A 20,857-nucleotide genomic window follows, 5' to 3' on the forward strand; every position below is an offset into this window, starting at 1 on the left:
ACATGTCTTTTTTCACGGAGTTAACTCTAATTATTCAAGCTCCCTGTGCCTCTAGACTTCGAAGTCAAAGCAGATGTCACCAACAGCCAGCTCTATTCTGCCTTCTAGAATTTTCCTCCAGCAGGGGAGGAGGAGACCTGGGACAGTGCCCTGAGGAAGCTCAATTTTGAAAACAGAATTTGCACAGTATTTTGAATTTGAGGTGTTTATGAAAGGAAACGGTTAACTGGGTTCTTTGTGGGATTTTAGGTGATCTGGTATCACGCAGAGAGAAGGAAGGGAGGAAAGAGGTAGTTCTTCCTTGCTTTGCTTTTTAAGACTTCTTGCTCAACTAGAGCACAGACTTAGTGTGAGGATATCTGATCTTTTAATATCAGACAAATTATTATCTGTCACCTGAGCCCTCATTTGTATTGTGTAGGATTCTGGGTCTCCTTAAGGCTGCTTCCAGTTCTGTCATTTTGTTCCGCAGTCATCTTGCACCCAGGCCTTTTTTGGTAAGAGCCGGTCTTACTTTTGTAAATCATATGTAGCCTAGATGTCTGTTGGGGTCACCCTGTCTTTTGAAATTCAAATAAAATTGCCACAACTAAATGTTTTTATTATGAAATGAGAGTAACTGAAAAGAGGCTGAGCATTTAACTTAAGCAACTTAAGAAAACAAAGAACAAAATAAATCAAAGAAAGTAACAGGAGGGTGAATTGTTTACTCAGAAATGAGTGCAGTGGAAAAGCAGTCTACCTTTCTGTCGCCTGTCAGTGTCAATACAAGTGAAATAGGTAAAATCAGAAATGAATGAATTAGAAAATAAAAATATAGCAGGAGTTGGTAAGTAAAACCAAAAGCTGTTCCTCAAGATATATAAATGCTATAGAGAGAAGTCTGGCAAGACTCACCAAGAAAAAGAAAAGAAAAACAATTCAGATTTAGGCATGATACTCACAAATATGGAAGAGATAAAGGAATTACAAGAAAAATTAATGGTACCTGGTACTCGGGCAGCATGTGCATTTTTGGTAGATTTCAGTGATTATTAACAAAACACAGGCACACTTTATCATTGAAAAATCAATGAACAAACTTGATCTTTAACTACAATTTGTAACAAGGACAATGATCTAGCTCTCCAGATAACATAAAGTTGCCCAAGGCTGAAGAAAGTTTTTGAAAGGTTTGCACACAGGGTCACCCCTGATACTTGCTCAACATATAAGCTAAATATATAGGAAACAACCTTCCTTTGAATGTTAACGGCACATTTGCCTCAGATGGGATGACAGGTTTGTGCAGCTGCTGTTTGATAGCCCTGCCTGTCAGGGCAAGACTCATAGTTGAAACATCTAATTCCTACCTTAGGCTCTTCTATTTGCTTCTTCTAACTTGTTGAGCTTTTGCAGCTGGTACTTCTATTTGATTTGTGTGTGGCACTCTGACTTTCTCATTTGCAGTCTTCAGTTTTCTGTTTGTCTTCATTTGCAGAGTTCCGTTTTACTGATCCAGGCAGGTGGCAAAAAGGTTAAGACCATTTATAAGGATTAGATGCATTCTGGAGCAGTTATTTATGGGACATATCAGATATTAAAACATTTTGGAAAACTCCTGTCATTAAGATGCAGCAAAATAATGGTAGCTAATGTTTATTGAAACTTCCTATGTTGCGAGGGATGTTTAAACACCTGGTATGTACTAACTCATTTAATCCTCATAAAGCCCTATGAAGTACAGATGCTAGTATTATCCCCATTTAATAGCCGAGGTAACCAAGGCACATAGAAGTTAAATAACTTTCCTGAGTTTACACAGCATAATCAGGATTTGAAATCAGGCAGGTTGGTACAAAGGATTGTACTCTTAACTATTACATTATTGCCATGTAATTTTGAAAGAATGATAAATCATAATTATAGGAAAATATTGTTTACATTTTGGAGTGGTAAATAATCTAATCAATCTCAGAAATTAAAAACTTGAGCACAGCAAAAGTCACCATAAGCAAAATTAAAAGACAAATAACAGACATAGAGATATTTTTGTAAAATATATATAAATTATTGATATCTTTAATATATAAAGAATTTTCCTAAATCAATATGAAAACAATAAATAATTCAATAGAGAAAAATGGGCAGAGGATATAAATCTACATTTCAGAGAAGAAATAGAAGTAACCAGTAAATATGTGAAAAGACGTTGAATCTCACTAATTAATTAGCACGATATCACTTTTCAGCTGACAAAAACTAAAGAGATTTATAATACCTAGTGTGGTGAGAGTATAAGCAAATAGGTGCTGTCATTCATCACTGGCAGACTTCTCTGGAATGTAATTTGATAATACCTGCTACAATAAAAAATACATCTCTTCAGAAACCTTGCAAAGTCTCTTCCTGTCATTTATTCCACAGGAATACTTAACTGCTCATGCACAATTGCATTAAAGTGTTACATCGTTTTGTACAAGTACAGCACTTGCAATAGCAAAAAAGTCAATTTACATCAACATGGACTAAAATTAATTGTGGTACTTCCATATGATGGAATACTGTGCTGTTATTAAAGGATGAGGTTAACCTATCTGAAAATATGTCCATGGCACACTGATTGGTTAAAATAAAACAGAACAAAAACATGTTGCGAAACAATATGTCAAGCATGACTATTTCTGGTGTAAAGAAAAATGATATGCAAAATATATGTAAACATGTCATTAAAACATGCTAATATATGCAAAATATTGGTTCTAAAAATCATTCCATATTGAATGGGAAACATAGCATTTATACCTATTTTGCTGGGAATTTGGGGAAGCTTATGCTTAATATAAGCTCTAATTTCTAGCTTCCACTGAATGAACAGCCTTTCAGTGTTTCATTCTCTCTTGACCCCTTTCCCTTGATTTTCCAAAAAACCTGCTCACACCAGGCTATTGTGTATACAGGATTTTTACTGAGAATTTGGTGGTAACATTAGGGAATTACATTGTAGCAGAGTACACTAGGTGACTTAATATTAGTCATCTTTATTTTTAAAACTTCTTTAGCCAAATCTGTACCCCCATCCTCTCCCCCAAATAGTCATTAGTGGCCCTAACTTGTCACCATATTGCTAGCCCTGCCACGCCAGCCCCCCCTCCGCCCTTCTTCAGCCTTCTGTTTTCTTTTGTGCCAGCCCCAAACCTCCGACTTTCTGTTCATGTATTCTGGATAGTAATTTGATGATATTGTTGTCACCCCTCTTCTAAAAGCATTTTTGTCAGTAGCTTATCTCATAAATTAATATATCAGGGACTTCCCTGGTGGCACAGTGGTTAAGAATCCTCCTGCTAATGCAGGGGACACGGGTTCGATCCCTGGTCTGGAAAGATCCCACATGCCACAGAGCAACTCAGCCCGTGTGCCACAACTACTGAGCCTGCATGCCATAACTACTGAAGCCCACGTGCCTAGAGCCCATGCTCTGCAACAAGAGAAGCCACCACAATAAGAAGCTAGAGCACTGCAACGAAGAGTAGCCCCTGCTCGCTGCAACTAGAGAAAGCCCACATGCAACAACGAAGACCCAACACAGCCAAAAGTAAATTAATTAATTAAAAAAGAAATTAATGTATCAATTAGGATTAGGTTAGGTTGTGTGTGACAGAAAACTCAAAAACAATAGTGGGATGTGCAAGATAGGAGTCTATTTCTCTGTTTTGTGAAGGTGGAACCCAGAGGTAGGCGCTCCAGGGCTGGTGTGGCAGTAACAGGCTCATCAGGGACCCAGCCTTCTCGTTCTTCCAAACTCAGCTCACAGCTTTCATTGATTTCGTGGTCCAAGTGGGCTGCTCAAACTTAAGCATCTAAGAAGGAAAGGACAAAAAGAGCATCCCTCTTCCTATATGTCCTAGCCTTCGTTTCAGCTGGAGGTTGCCCACACCTCAGTAACCAGAACAAAGCCACATAACTACATCCAGCTGAAAGGAAGGCTAGGACAGGTTGCCTTTATCTTGGGCTGTGGTGTGCTCAATTGAAAATTATTTTCTATTATTGAAGAGGGGGATTGAGGGGAATAACCAGCAGTCTGCCACATCTGGTGGTGTTTCCCTTGCACAAAAGGAAAGGCTTTTCAGGTACGAAAGAGTGTTCACTGTGGCTGGAACAGAACATGTAGTAAGGCATGGGACTAGAAAAGTAGGCAGGGGACATGTGAGGAAGGGCTTTGAAAGTCAAGCTGGGAAGTTTGAGTTTGGCAATAGGACGCCAAACATATTCTTATACTTAATATAAATTCTTCCAGGGATTTATACTGCCATACCTCATTTTATTGCACTTCATTTTATTGTGCTTCCCAGATACTGCATTTTTTTTACAAATTGAAGGTTTGTGGCAACCCCGCATCAAGCTAGCCTATCGGCGTCTTCATTGCTTCCCTCATGTGTCTGTGTCACATTTTGGTAATTCTAGCAATATTTCAAACTTTTCATTATTATTATATTTGTTACGGTGATCTGTGATCTTTGATGTTACTACTGTGACTTGATGAAGGCTTGGATGATGGTTAGTATTTTTTTAGCAAAAAAGTATTTTTAAATTAAGCTATGTACATTGGTTTTTTAGACATAAGGCTGCTGCACACTTAATAGACTACAGTATAGTGTAACTGCACTGGGAAACCAAAATGTGTGTGACTAGCTTTATTGCGACATTCACTTTATTTTGGATTTCTGGAACCAAACCTGCAATATCTCCAAGGTATTCCTGTTTGTATGAGTTACTTCATTTTATATATATATATATATATATATATTTTTTTTTTTTTTTTTTTTTTTTTCAGTACGCGGGCCTCTCACTGTTGTGGCCTCTCCCGTTGCGGAGCAGAGGCTCCGGACGTGCAGGCTCAGCGGCCATGGCTCACGGGCCTAGTCACTCACGCGGCATATGGGATCTTCCCGGACCGGGGCATGAACCCGCGTCCCCTGCATCTGCAGGCGGACTCTCAACCACTGTGCCACCAGGGAAGCCCCATTTTATATTTTTTAATGTAAAGGTTATAACATATGAGTCCCAGTATTTAGAAAACAGGGGAATGGATAAAAACAATCTATGGGCAATTCTATCCCCCTAAGACAATTCCTGTTAGTGGTTTGGGTTTGTTTCTTCACAGTCTTTGAAAACATTGTTGTAATCATAGTGCATGTACAATCCCAAGTCCTGTTTTTCCTTTTTCATTTTCTTACCCACATAATCTTACATCATGTGACCACATGATCTTCCTACATATTATTTTTAAATAACTGCGTAATATCACAGCAAAATAATCTGCCTAACCATTTCTTTTTATTTTCAGCTTTATTGAGACATATATGACAAATAATATTGTGTATACTTAATATTTCTTTATGACATTCTACACTGTTAGCCATTTAGGTTGGGTATCGGCTAATTTTTTTTTTCTTGCTAAATTTTTTCAATTTCAATTAAAAAAAATTTTTTTTGGCTGTGTTGGGTCTTCATTGCTGTGCACAGGCTTTCTCTAGTTGCAGCGAGCAGGGGCTACTCTTCGTTGCAGTGTGTGGGCTTCTCATTGCGGTGGCTTCTCTTGTTGAGGAGCATGGGCTCTAGGCGTGCAGGCTTCAGTAGTTGTGGCACGTGGACTCAGTAGTTGTGGCTCATAGGCTCTAGAGCACAGGCTTAGTAGTTGTGGTGCACAGGCTTAGTTGCTCCGTGGCATGTGGGATCTTCCCAGACCAGGGCTCGAACCCGTGTCCCCTGCATTGGCAGACGGATTCTTAACCACTGTGCCACCAGGGAAGCCCCAATTTCAAATTTTTTTGTTTCAATTTCAAATTTTTGTTATATGTTACTACATCGTTAGAAGACATTCAGTTGCAAGTATTAGAATAACGAACTGTGGCTTAGATAATACCTGCATTTTATTATCTCACATAATAAAAATTAAGAGGTGGAGAGTGGGTCAACAGTGTTCTGGCTCTGTGCCTCTGCAGGTTTCTGGGCTTTCCCGTGTGTCCTGAGATGACCACTTTAGTCGTCAGAACATCACATTCTCATATGACAACAGTCAAAGCATGAAAGGAAGGCAGGTGTTTTTTGACTTCTCTCACTGATCTACCCGATGAAGAATACCTTTCCCAGGAACACCCAAGAAGACTTTCCTGAATATTTCATTGAGTGGAACTGGGTCACATGGCTACCCATAGCCGCAAGGGAAGCTGGAGAGCCGGGAACCAGAAGAGTCTCTTTCACTACCTTAGACTGGACATCATGATTCATTCCCTGATTTGGGACACTTTGCCCATCACCAGACAGAGATTCTTTTTAGCAAGGAAGAAGAAATGACTTTGGGGAAGGTAGACATTCAAGTTAACAGTTAAACATTGGGACTTACTGCAGACACAAAGAAAACCACAGAAATGGTTTTTCAGGTTAAGTTCTCAAAAACCTGCCCTATATTGCTACATGGGCTAGAAGAGAGAACCAGATCTTCAGAATATGGCACTGTGATTTCACATTACTTTTTTAAAAATTGAAACTACACATACCTTTTTTTTAAAATAAAAAGTTCCCAGCAAACCAAAAAACTGAAGCGAAACCACATGCATTAGAGAATCACTGACGAGAATAAACTGTATGTTTAGAACACTTTATTAAAAATAGCTGGTAATGTTTGTTTGACTGATTATAGAGTTAATCCTTACTGATAGCTAAACATTTGCAGAATACAAAAAATCAGAGAAAAATAAATGAAAAATCATCTCCAATTTCACCATTCAGAGATAATCACCATTACTGTTTGATATAATTACTTTTAGTCTTTCAGACATGAATAATTTTTTCATATAAAATTAGGATTTTATTGTACAGATCCTTTATTTTTATATCTTATTCTTTATACTAATAAATCTATGAGCATTTAAAAATAACGGATTTTCTGCATTTTTTGCATGTCTCTCTTCAGTGTGTATCTCTTATCATGTTTTAATGAATCAGTTGGGAAAAGTAATTTGTTTTCTGCAGGGAAAATGCTATAGAGGTAAATTGATCTAGAGAGTTCTCTCACTAACTGGCTATGTGGCCTTATATAAGTTGCTTAACCTTTTTAAGTTTCAGTTTTCTCATTTATAAAATGAGGTTGCTGAGAATAATAATAATACTTGTTTTGCTATTTTACAGTGATCTTGTGAGGACCAAATACACGAATATACATAAAAGTACTTTGTAAGTTGTAAATTGAATCTGAAACATAAAAATTCAAAGTTAGAAGAAAACTTAGTATTTTAATATTTTTCTTCCAAAGCATTAAAAAAAAAACTCATTATTTTATATTTAGAAGATTAAAAGGCAGGAATTATAGAGAGCAAAACAATCTTACTTTATGTTTTGAATAATAAATATACCATAGAGATAGCTTTGTTCAAAATTATAAAAAAAAACCATTTTGTTTCTGATAAATATTTAAGAACTTAAATTTCTTTTTTGGAAAAAATGTTTTAATAGAAATTTTGCCTTTTAAAAGGTTTATATGGTTTAAAAAAAGTAAAGGGTAACCAATATTTTATCATTGGACATTGAAATTATTTTCATTTGTCTCTACATTAAATAAAACTGCACTGAACAACCTTGGAAATAAATCTATGTATGGGTGTCTTATTAGTTTGTGAAGATAAATTACTTGAAGGAGATTGGCTGACCAAAGAATTCACCACAATTAAGGGATGTTTTTGTGAGACAATTTATAATTTATATTTATACTCATATATGTGTATCTATGTACTACTATACACTACTCATGTGAATTTAAATGGTATGAAGGTATATAGGTTTATGTATATGTGTATGTATTTATAGACACATATACACATGGCTATTTTTATACATATACATATTAATATGTATATTGTATCTATAAACATGATGGAATTTAAATTCACATGAGTAGTGTATAACAATCCTCATTTCTTCATACTATCCCCATCCTGATTATTAACTTTTTACTTACCTTTAATAACTGATGATATTATAAAAAAAAGTAAAGGTAATAGACATTTGTTTATGACTAAACTTGAAGTTTTATGAATCATTTTAAATGTCATTTAAACAGAAAGATTAAATGTCATTTAAACAGAAAGATTAAAAGAAAATTAAGGAAAATTTACAAAAATACTCCCTTTTCTCCTAAATGATTAAAAAATGCACAACTATAATAATTTAGGTAATAGTAATTATAAGAAAATAGCAGATTTAATTTGAAACCAAATCTTGCAATCGTTGACTGCCCTTGGCACAAACATGTTTACCTCTAATAAGCACCAAGCATTTCCCACTACCTCTTTCTTTTTGAGCTCAGACACTGAATAAATTTCCCAGAAACCTCACTTTTATTTCTGAGTACTCCTTTCTTTATCTTTCCCAGAAGATAAAGCTACTAGATAGCCTAGGATCTTTCCCAACTATGATTTCCATTTTAAGGGAAATTTAAGATTGGACTTCTGAGAGGTTTAATGCAAAAGCCGCTGGAATCTCTTGTTTTTGAAGTCTGTGTGGAAGTGCAATTTGTATCTGGTTGGAATCATCTAAATATGACCCAGTATAGGCTGAGCGATGAGGAAGATGGCTTTGCAAGGTTCAGCTATGGTTCAGTGATTCTATTCTGAGAATCAACTGCTATAAAATCACTGGTTATTACACAAAACATATTGAGACTGAAGCAGTAACAAGGGTTTATGGAGGAAACAGGTAGACTTACTCAATGCAGTTTTAAAAAACCCTATAATTTTCTATCTGGCTTACATAGGTGTTAATATAAAAAATTTGGGAAATACAGAAAAGGAAAATGTAAAAATTACTGGTGTCCTGTCACCTAGAGATTACCTCTATTAACATTTGCATATGTGTACATAATAACAAGTTGAATTCAAATTCTGTCTTGCTTTTTTTTACTTAATGGTATATTGTGTGCACATTTCCACGTCATTAAGTATTTTTTGATTTATAGTGAGTTGAAATTGCCTGCCTCTTAGGAATGAGTCACCATCAGCAGAGGTGAAATCAGTGCCTTCTAGAAGGAAGTAGTTGCCTCTACTGCCTACACCTGCCTCTCTTTCATTGCACCCATAACTATTTTTCTAATAAGAAATGCCAACTGGTGTCAAGTCTCAGCTGGATGATGTGATGTTTTGTTTTGTTTTGATCTATGGGCTGAAGTGCAATTTATAAATACCCTAAGTACAAAATTTCGCACAAATGTTTCAAGCTAGTTCTCTCCATGAAGGTTGCATCAGTAATAAAGTGAATGGAATTCATGATTTTACTTAGCAGACTCAACATTTATCATTTAAGCAAGTGGGTATTTCCAACATAGGAAGTTAACTGGTAAGGAAGAAGGGCTATGCTCCTCTGAGTCTGGCTTCCCAAAGCTCAGGCCACATTATTCCAGGTTTGCCAACAGGTGAAATATAAATTTTCTATTGAAGTAAACACCGGCTTAAGAAGTATGCTACTTTCTGGTAAGCTTAAAGAGATACTGAACTGATTTTCTTAACCATTTTTAATATTGTAAGCAGAACCTTAAAAAACAAAGGAACAAAAAACAACTACATTCATCCAAGGACAAAAATGTACACACATTCCTGGCATTTGTGCAAAAAATTTTAAAAACTGCTATATGAAAGTAAAACACCACTGGTCATCTTATTTTCGACTCAGAACATACCCTGACTTCCTTGTGTTGGTTATATATTCCTATAAGATGTATTTTATTCATTTAAGAGAGCTACCTGTTCAGATTACGAACTGACAAGTAATAAAAATTCTAGTTTCATGTGATTTTCAGAAGATAGTGCCTCGTCTCTTCCATAAATCAGTATATATCTGTAATAGCTTCCAGAACTTTGTTCAGGAGAGCATGTGAAAGCCATTTTTACACATGTCCTTCACATTGTCAGCACAGCTATTCAGTAGTGGGTGAAATTCCTTTTCTTTTCTTTTTTTTGTTGTTGTTGTTTGTTTTTTTATTTATTTTTGGCTGTGTTGGGTCATCGTTGCTGTGCACAGGCTTTCTCTAGTTGCGGTGAGCAGGGGCTACTCTTTGTTGCAGTGCACAGGCTTCTCATTGGAGTGGCTTCTCTTGTTGTGGAGCACAGGCTCTAGGTGCACGGGCTTCAGTAGTTGTGGCACATGGGCTCAGTAGTTGTGGCTCGCGGGCTCTAGAGTGCAGGCTCAGTAGTTGTGGTGCACGGGCTTAGTTGCTCCGTGGTATGTGGGATCTTCCCGGACCAGGACTCGAACCCATGTCCCCTGCATTGGCAGGCAGATTCTTAACTACTGCACCAGGGAAGTCCTGAAATTCCTCTTGCTTATTGGTATAGTGGCAGTAGCTAACAAAAAGTGCATCTAAAAACAAAATGTCTGAATTCCCTGGTGGTCCAGTGGTTAGGATTCCACACTTCCACTGCAGGGGGCACAGGTTCAATCCCTGGTCAGGGAACTAAGATCCCGCATGCCACGCAGTGTGGCAAAAACAAAAACAAAAACAAACAAAAAAAACCATAAAAAACAAAACCCAAAAATGTCTAAAATTCATGCCTATACACTGAGTCATCTTAGGAAAAAAAGACAGAAAAGGGGCAAAGAACTATTCTTAAAAAGTGCAAAGAAAAAAACAAGGTATTTTTTGGATGAAAATACTGACAGCTTTTGAAGTTTAAAATCAATCTTCGGGAATACCCTGGTGGCGCAGTGGGTAAGAATCTGCCTGCCAATGCAGGGGACACAGGTTTGATCCCTGGTCCAGGAAGATCCCACATGCCGCAGAGCAGCTAAGCCTGTGTGCCACAACTACTGAGCCTGTGCTCTAGAGCCCGTGAGCCACAACTACTGAAGCCCGCACACCTAGAGCCCATGCTCTGCAACGAGAGAAGCCACCATAATGAGAAGCCCGCGCACTGCAACAAAGAGTAGCCCCTGCTTGCCGCAACTAGAGGAAGCCCACACACAGCAATGAAGACCCAATGCAGCCAAAAAATAAAACAAAAAACAAAACAAAAATAAACCTGTTGAGACAATCAACATATGACTTAGAATCCTATGCATGATCTGTAAGCTTGTATGACTTTATTCAACCAGAATTTGGCACTGGCAAAGCTTCTCAAGCCCTGAAATATAACAGTTGTTATTTAAAGTGGGGGTAGGAATGGAGGGAAAAAACTCCAGAAGGCAAAAGTCCAAAACAGGAGTAGCTATTAATAGACACCATGTATTGAGTGTCTACTATATTCCAAGGACTATGCAGCCGTTTTACAAAACCCTTCCCAGGTAGATGTCATTATACCTATTTCCCGGATGGGAAGATCAAGGCCTCATCCTTGCTAGTAAGTGGAGCTGGGGTTTGAATCTTGCTTTGTCCAAATCCAAATTTATAATTCTCCAAAATTTCAGATTGCCTTTGGGTACAAGCTTCAACCCATTCCCTCCAGAACTGTGCTGGAGATCTGTTATTTTGTAAAGATGGCAAGTTAGCACTCACTGGGCCCTGCCTTTTAACTGAACCGTCTGCAACTCCCACTCTGAGCAGGTGTGCTGAGCTGCAGTTACCCTGTGATGTTTGTGCCCAAAGCGGAGATCCTTATCAAGGCAACGAGTAAAATGTGAATGCGAGAAGAAGCAGTGATGGTTTTCTTCTTTTTTAAGCAAATCAGAATTTCTACATCAGAGAGGATCTTGTAGGCAGTGTAGGAGTCCCCTGGAAGTTCATGCGCTTGACCCAAAGATGCTACTCTTATTCACATTACATTTCAAACTCCTCACCTGGATTTGCTCTCAGAGCCTGAGGCACAGTCTTTCAAATTTCTTCAGTGATAGCCAGTCTTTGTCCTTTTGGGGTGGATTTGATTTTGGGAGACAGCCCTTTGGAGCTACCTCCAGTGAATAAGGTAGGTGACCAAGCCAGATTATATTTTGAGTCAAAAACAAGTTGTGAATAGAATGCAGCACTACTGGTTTTCTTTTGTAGTGTATTAAGCTGTCTCGGAAGGTTCTAAAAAGGTTCTGAAAGTGCTTTGCCTGATGTCTGCAGGGTTGGAAAAGTACATTAACTAACCAGGGACTGCTTTGAAGGGTAATGGGCGTTTGACAACATTAGCTCTGCTCTGACACTTAAAAAAGTTACACCACAGCTTGAATGATTTTGTTGGGTGCTATCATCTTTTGCAACAAGACCCTGCATTATTATGAAGTATGGCTCTGCAATAAAAAGAACAAGGATATAAATGTTTGCTCGATAAACACAGTTATACAGGGCAAACAAACCAGGATTAAAAAGGCAGATGAGAATCCTGAGAACCTGGCATTCACTGAAACAAAAAGCAATACATTCTGTTACATTAAAACAGTTAAAGAGAAAATAAATGATGAGAATCACAGCCAGGGAAATGATGTTTTTATAGCTATGGCTATAAGAGGGAAGCTAGAAGATGTTTGAAATGATACTCTGAACTGGTTAGGGAGGCTGTTGTTTCTAATGAATTAAAATGCATAAGGAGGAAATCATTCATGTGATTTCTAGCCTGTGGCATTTCTAGGATATTTTAATATTTAGAATTTTAAAGTGTTTTATATGAGTGTATTTTTACACTGAAAGTGATACTTCAGAGTTAAGCTCTTTCTCTTATGAAGAGCTAATATTTTACACTCCCCATCATAAAATCTCTCAATCAGAAGGAATGCGTGTTTCGGTTTAATACAGTTATCACTTAGTGGGGAGCTGAGTAAAAATAATTACCGTCTGACTAATGCCCTAGGTTTGAAACTGAAAACATTCAGACAGAGTTTTAGTACGTTTCCCATCTTCAGAACCCACTGAAATATTTTATTTTATTAGGTGGCATATTGTGAATGAGGGTCTGTGCAAACGTTAAAAGCTACTTACGAAATCGAAATCATTTCACTTAATACTCTAACAGTAAGAAGAAGGGGGAGGCATCTTACTAACCCAGGGTAAAAATAATTTAGTAAATGATTGATATCACAGGTTTTCCAAGGTTTACTATCCATTACAATTACCCTTGTCATTAAGAGTTCTCTGTGGTATAGATGGCAGAGACCTTTGCAACGGGCAAGAATACCACTTATGTGTGAGTTCAGAGTACAGAGACAGTCGTCATATTATTTCAAAACCCTCGCTAGAAGAGGTCCTCGTTCTTAGGAGACTGTTAAAGAGGAAATAAGCTGTTGGTCTGCTGTATCAGAGGACATCTCAAATGAAGGTGTTTTTGAGAAAGCAAGTCTTGACCTTTAGCGGGTTGTGTTTGCTGGAGAACCTCCGAGGAGGGGTGCTCAGGAGAGAGAAAATGGACCTGTGACTAAGGCTAGGCTGCCTCTCTGTTCCCAAAGCAGCCCAGCTCTCCCCCTTGGGAACCAGCAGAGTGAACAGCCACAACGGATGGAGGGGGTGAATCTTTGTTCTTTGGGGGCCATGTGGTTTCATGCAAATTGTTTAGCCAGCTGAGGTGTCCTTGGCTGTAAAATACATAGTTAAGAATGATTAGCACATGAGGCTGTTGTGAGGGTCGGATGAGAGAATCAATCTATGGATCAGCAAGTGGTTCTTTCGTAGCTGACTAGTTAGTGCCTGAGATGCACCAGTGAGCAAGACCAGGCCCTGGGCCTCAAGGGCGTCTGAGCAGGACATGACAGGGCTGTTTGGTGAGTGCTTGGCAGGGTTAAGAGGAGGTGCTGTGGGAGCTCATGGGAGGGCACTAGCCCGGCTCACAGTGGGTTGTGAGATTGTTACGGAAGACTTCCTGAATATGGCTTATAACAAGGGGCCGGATTCTACAGGGACCTCCACACCCATCGTTTCCTTCCTTCCCACCACTGAATCCCCAGGATTTCCCCTCACTTCTGTCCCAAGGCTGGACTATATAGCATCAGAACTGAAACACCCAGAGGTTTGCCTATGGCGTGTAGTGTGTACATGTGTTTTAGGTTATTTTCTACATCTCCATCCCCACTACCCCTGTCTGTTAAAAGAATGAGAGAGACAGAGAGAGAGATTTCCAGAACAGGGAGGAATCTAAATAGCTGTCTCCCAACCTTCTCCAACCCTCATCCAGAAAATCCCGTCTTAGATTAAATATATGTGAAGACTAGAGGTGTGTAAAGGCAACAGGAAAAACCATTTCTCAACGTCAGAGGCAGGAGGCAGCACACAGCCTGACTCCACCTACATCTAAAACTACAGTTACATACACAGAGAGAGCGAGTCCATCACAAGAGGCAAGGATGTTAGCCGGGAGCCAAGAGGGAAAGGGGCATCTTGCAGCCAGGCGGCCATGCCCTTCCCAGCACCTTGCAGGGCGTGGTGGGAGTGCTTGGGCCTGCGGACACGCCCCATCTACCCTGCCCTGGAGTATGTGTGCCGTTTGTGGAGAAAATGCACAAGGCCCGAGGCCCTGAACTTACAAACCGTGCTTGTAGTGCTTTTTCTTTGTTTCCCAAAGGGCAGAGTCTCGCCTTCTCCTGGAGGTGGATGGGGGCTGCCCCCGTGGGCAGCTGTCTGTCCTTGCCCGGTGCCTCTGCTTTCTCAAGGGGCACTGGGGCACTGACAAAACCACTGGATCTCTTGATGGAGCTACATCTATTTTCACCTCTTTGCTGCCTCAAAGCTTTTGGAAGCTTGGATGAGAAAACGATTTTATCCTGAACTTTCAGAAGCATTTCTGAAGTCTATTTTCATCTCTCCATTAAACTGGCGTATCAAAGCAGGATATGGGGCAGCACACACTGTACTAATCCCTCCACACACCCGCCCCGACGTGCACCCTGGGATTGCTTTCAGTCAACTCTTCCATGAGATGAAATCAACCTACATTGTGGAAGAATGTAAGGAACCATCTCACAAGACGTGCCGCTGGCAGTGTTTAGTCTCAGGATGGTGTTTCACTTCGGTTGTGATGTCCTCCTATTAGATTCCAGGGGCCAAGTTTCTCTTTAGTCTCAGCACTGGGGAGCCAGGAAGCCCTCACCATCCTGAGCAGTGTGCTCATGGTTATTCAGTGGGTGCTCAGTTTTCTAAGTGGTAGTGTTTGCTGCTTCACACCAGTTGCTTAAACGCTTAGAACATGGCATTTTCATTTTCTCTACCAACCTCACCCCTGGTTTTAGATTAATTTTTGTCTTCATTTCTTTTGGTCTCATCTTTCCATTTCTTGTTTTTAATTTGCTAAGGTGTATGTGTTTTTATAAGCTGCCCTAAATCTTTCTTGACGACCCAACCTGGAGGTAAATAAATAAAGTATCCACGAGCCATATGTTCTGCTTACCTAATAACATTATGATGGTGATCTGACTTTCCCGGGAGAATTTTCTAAAAGGAGATATGTGCATATCAGAGGGCCCAAGGTTCTCACCTGCCAGGTTGAGTTCTTCCTGCACGTTAACAAATTGATACCTGAGCTCGTGTAAGAGTCTCTTATGGCCTTAGTAGTTGGGTGGCCATCTCTGAGAATACTCATTTTCCACCACTTATTCCTGCCATCATTACACACCAGACACATCAATCCTCTTTCACTTCCTTGAACACGCCAAGCTCTTTCCCACCTCAGGGCCTTTGCACATACTATTGCCTCTGCTTGGAATGTCTTTCCTTCTACTCCCCTTAGGTTCCTCTTTTTCATCATTAGAGCGGTGGTGTCACATTAGAATGATGGTGGGGGGGGAGTTAATATTGATGCCCAGGTCCCAACCCAGACAAATTAAACTGGAATCTCTGGGGGTGGGGCCTAGGTACTGTTTTTTTGGGGTTTTTTGCACTGTACTGCATGCGGGATTTTAGTTCCCCATGTGGGATTGTATTCCTGGACCAGGGATGAAACCCGTGCCCTCTGCAGTGGGAGTGCAGAGTCCTAACAAGTGGACCGCCAGGGAATTCCCTAGGTACTGGTATTTTTAAAAAGCTTCTCAACCAGGGCTTAGAGTCACAGCTTCAGGTCTCACCTTAAATGTCAGCTACACGAAGAGGCCCTCTTTGACCACACCTGGGATGTAGTTATTGTCTTGCTCTCTAGTTTAGCTTCTTCTCTGATTCTTTTGCAATAGTTATTACAAATTGTAGTTATTGCATTTGTATGAATGTTTTTTTTTTTTTTGTCTCCTCCAACCAGAACATAGGTCCTGTGAGCACAGGGAATATATGTCTCAGCCTTTGTGTTTCTCTTCAGTTCACAGTATCAGGCACATAACAGGATACTGAGGCTGCAACGGTGAGGGAGTGAGGGTGGCCCTCAGATGATGCATGCAGGTCTGAGCAGCCTCCTGCAAGCCAGCCAAGGGTCCCTGGAATATTATGAGAGAATCCATGTCAACATTCAATGGCTATCTTAACTGGCCAGAAGGTTGTACACGCACTTTCCTTTCACCTGACCCTGGTGTCCCAGGATTTTTTGAGTGAGATTTTTTTTTTTTTTTTTTTGGCCCCTGCACAGCATGCGGGATCTTAGTTCCCTGACCAGGGATGGAACCCGTGCCCCCCGCAGTGGAAGTGTGGAGTCCTAACCGCTGGACTACCAGGGAAGTCCCTTGAGTGAGATTTGTTAATAGATCCTGGCTCACAGCATCTCCTTTATGTCCATGTCTTTCCCCTTCACTTGATTTTGACTCTCATGAGTGAGAGATTCCATCTTGTTCATCTTTAAGTGCCCTCCTCCACCCCAGCACTGGACCTTGCACACAATAGGGGCTCTATAAATGCTTGTTGACTTGAATGGAGTTGATCTTATCCTTATGGCATGTAGGTATTTTGACTGAGATTTCACCCTGGGAGGTAGCATTTATGATTACTTAGGGATTTGAGGCAAGGGGGATTGTGACCACATCATGAAAGTTACATGTATCGGTGTAGGCAACTCAGCCATAATCTAAATATGTGCAAATGGTCTCTACACCTGGATTGCACTGACGGACAGAAGGAGTAAATTTGTGTTTGCAGGCAAATAATGAAACTCTGAGGAGTCTGAAAACAACTCATAGTCATGTATCTCACAACACAGGTGCTGGTCCATCGAAGGGTAAACGCGTGGCGGAGCTGCTTGAGCGTTAGCGCTGAGTCTGTCTTTTCCAAATTGTTCATAGTTATTAATAAAACAAAGTGAACCGCCCACTTACCATTTTCCCTCCATAGTCAGTATGTTCACCAAGCTGACATGAAGATCTAAGGTGCTTTTTCCTAAGCTTAAATTAACCAAGACCAATCTGTGGAGTGGCCTTTTTTTTTTCTTGGTTTATTTCACTTCCTTAAGGAATCATCTTGGTTTTTCACTCTTCCTTTCCGCAGTTTTTCGTAGGTGATTTGCTGGTGAGAAATGGGGGAAAAGGGAGAGGGAAATGGTCCCTAGAGAGCTGATAAATTCAACACAAATTCAGCCATGCAGCAAAGGCCTTATTCTGTCTCTTATCTGGGGAAGTTTTCATATTGTCATGGAGGGAAATGCACGTGCACACACATATACACACATCAAATGAAACCCTCTCTTCGGAGAAGCCAGCTACAGGAAATTGACTTATGCACAGGAACTTGCTAATCTCTCTTGTCACATTTGGATTGTTGCTGCTGCCTCAGTCACCACGCACACTACACCCAACCATCTTGGGTTGGATTCTACACCAGCCCAACTCTCAAAATTTTAGCTCTTCCAACGTGAAACAGTTATATTCTTGGGGAGGAAGAAAAGATTGATCCTAGAAGGAAATCATAGCAGTGAAAGGGCTTGGGCGGCTTTTGTTTTTACTTACCTGCGCCGAACAAATTTGACTTGTGGAGTCAGTCATTTTGGTGTCAAGAAATTTCTTCGTCATTCTACAACAGGTAAGAGTTTTGCTTCTTTAAAAATATTTCTTCGGTGTTAATAGAAATCTCTCTGACTTTATTTAGCTTTTACAATAGGTTCAACATAGTGATTTCCCTGTTCTACCTGTTGTGAAGTATGGAACCACATTACGTGGGCAAGGGGAATTGCTCTGATAGCCAACTACCCCCCACCCCTGCCCAAGTCTAACAAAGTACATATAGTTTTTGAAACATTAAAAGTTATCATAGTTGGCTTTTTGGTTTTCCAGATATTCTCCTAGAGAATTCGTACACTTTTGATTGGTAATGACTGAGCTCAAATATTTGGGGAGTTTAAATATCACCCAGTGTTTGATGAAGTAAATCCAAAGATCCTCTAAGTTGTGCAAATATGAGTTTTAAAATTTTCTAATTCAAAAAAGAAACAGAGCAAAAATCCAAATGATGTAGATTCATATCTGGAATTCCTAGCTTGTGGGTTTCACCTATTCCCAATGCTAAAGTCCTCTTTTTCTAAAAGTGATATTTGATATATAAGTACATATTTTTAAATTAAATTAAATTAAATTTAGTTTTTGAGGTGGTTTGATTTGGAGACATGCTGTGAGGTACCAGTTGGTAGCCCGAGTTGTAACTAAATAAAGTTTGGGAAATCACTGGTTTTGGGTTCTTTATTAAATTAAAGCTGGCATTGAAATATTCAGGTAAACAACAAGTAGTTGATAATCACTTATTGATTCTAAGCTGGTGCCATGAAGCATATAAGAGAAATGTAAAGAATTCTCTATTTTGAAGGATCCAGTAGACGTGGTCAGAACTAAAATTCAGGAAGCAGTGCAAGATGAGAATTAAGGGATGGATGGCATGGCCACAGGCTGTAAGAGTTATAGGAGTTCTGAGAACGAGATTTGTGGGTAAGCTGGAGTAGTCTGAAAGACATGGGCCATGGAAACATAAAAGATTTTATTAGATGGAGAAGGAGACGGTTGATTCACACTGGATGGACTGTGTGGGCAAAGGTACAAAAGTGAGACTGACTAGAAGATGACCAGCCCAGCTGAGGAAATTGACCTGAGAAAAGACTACACCATTCCGTGGTTGTCTAGTCTTCTTATGCCTTTGGGCGCCTCTTTCTCAGCTCTCGCAGCTCCAACAGAATTCCACATGAGATCCTTGCCCCTTCATGCCTGGAGCTGTTTCTTGCATCTCCGCATCTGTGATCCTCCACTTGCCCTCCCTCTACTGTTTTCCCCGAGTACATTATTTATGCAGAGAAAGGTTTGTGTGGTTTAAGGTACCTGTAAGACCTCCATTTCTGGTTACTACTTGTTAAGGAGGCCCTCCAATCATCTGGTAATTCAAGTGGCCTTCCTCTTGGGAGGACAAGTTGGTTGACCAGTTACAAGCAAGTCTCCATTCTTCAAAAGTCAGATCCCAAATCCCATGGACTATATGCTACTCCCTTTGCATGTCTGAATGAGATGCTGTGGATATGCTGCTGCCCTTTTCCTAATGATTCCGAGCACTTTTTTTCCCTGGACTCTGAAATATCTGCATCCACATAACAGCAAAACCACAGTACGGTGAATACAAACTCAGACTTTGAATCCTGGTGCTGTTGCTTCTGATTCATGAGAACCTCGGACATGTTATTCAACTTCTTCAATCCTCATATTAAAAAAAATTCTGTAAAGTAGCTCTAACAATAAATGAAAATATCTACTTCAGAGGGTTGTTGTAGGGATAAAAGATAAAAATATGTAAAGCATTTAGCCTAGTGTCTGGAATAAAATAAACTCTCAGTAAATGTAGCTATTATGATTCTTATCAAGGCTGGGGACACTAGAATGAGGATGGCATGGTCCCTGGCTGGAGAACAAGATCTCTCTAAGGTAACTTTTTAAATGCCAGTATTCCTTTAAAAGGAAAGTGGGGGTGATAAGTAGAGCCTGGGAATTAATATTTTTTGAGCACCAAGAATAGACTAAGTACAGGGTTAGATGTTTTATAGCGATAATGAATATTATAAAAGGGAAACAAGATTAGGAACTGATTTTTTTAAGCCTTTTCATAGCAAATTCTCAGACTTAAAGGACAACTCTCTGAGTGACTGCTGTGTTATTTGTGGGCATCTGTGGCTGATGCTCTCTGAATGTACGGGGTGGTATTATAGAGTACTTGGAATTAGAGGCGAGTGGGTGACTCTTCTTCCTTGGCCAGTTTAAATTAAATTATTTATTTTATGATACCTTTTAATTTTAGTGCTAACAAGGCACAGCTAAAAATCCACTTCTATTTAGGAATTGGGACCATTTTGACAATGAGTGCCCAGAGTGCTTGTTTGAGTTCTCGATGCTTGGGTCTGGATGAAAGCCAAGATTAAAAAGCATCCTGCTTTCCTGTACCACTCTGCAGATCAGAGATTCTTTTGAGTTAGTAAGTGCCCTTTAAAAATGCAAATATGGCCGGTATGTTCGTTATGCAGGGGATTCTCAATTATACATGCAGATTACTTTGGTCAAATCATAATACTGTTTTTCTTTCTAAATCCCCACTGATATCCTAAGGGAGGAAATTTTGGGGGCTTTGTGTATGGAAACGGGCGGACACAAGTCAGGATGGGATGCCAAAGTGGATTGTGCTGGAAGGCAGCCTGGCAGTATTGAGTGCTGGGCTGGGCAGTGAAGGGGTGGGGCGTTCAGAGATGGAAAGGATGAATAGAGGGCCATGGAAGGTGCCAGAATTAAGGCTCCTCCGCTGAGGCTCTTAAGTCATTTGACTCCAACAGCTGCTTGAATGCCCCGAGCAGCTTCTTGATGCCTTACATAAGAAGTTGTCATACTGTTCCCGGATTTGGACCATTGTTCAGAGACAGTTTGATTTGTCTGGTTCTGGCCTGGAATCCTAGTTCCTCAAGCTGGCTGGACATGAAAACCCTTTGGGAAGTTTTTCAAAAATAGCAATTCTCACGCCTCACACCCCAACCCTGGAGTGGGGTCCAGGAATCTGTGTGATAAA

At 39.9% G+C, this 20,857-nt stretch overlaps 2 protein-coding genes across 2 annotated transcripts in view; both read left to right on the forward strand.

Annotated features, from left to right (window-relative positions):
* The window catches only part of N4BP2 (NEDD4 binding protein 2), a 121,201-nt gene extending 114,816 nt beyond the window's left edge, over positions 1-6,385 (forward strand). The window contains exon 16 of the mRNA XM_032632674.1: positions 5,985-6,385. Within this exon, the coding sequence (XP_032488565.1) occupies positions 5,985-6,016 (32 nt within the window). The 3' untranslated portion in view covers positions 6,017-6,385. The remainder of the gene's footprint in view (positions 1-5,984) is intronic.
* An 11,205-nt stretch (positions 6,386-17,590) lies between these two features.
* Positions 17,591-20,857, forward strand: part of RHOH (ras homolog family member H) — a 37,641-nt gene continuing 34,374 nt past the window's right edge. Inside the window, exon 1 of the mRNA XM_032632752.1 lies at positions 17,591-17,857. The gene's annotated coding sequence lies outside the window, so the exon portion shown is untranslated. The remainder of the gene's footprint in view (positions 17,858-20,857) is intronic.

Source organism: Phocoena sinus, chromosome 5 (assembly GCF_008692025.1).
Source record: "Phocoena sinus isolate mPhoSin1 chromosome 5, mPhoSin1.pri, whole genome shotgun sequence".
In the NCBI taxonomy this organism is placed as follows: Eukaryota; Metazoa; Chordata; class Mammalia; order Artiodactyla; family Phocoenidae; genus Phocoena; species Phocoena sinus.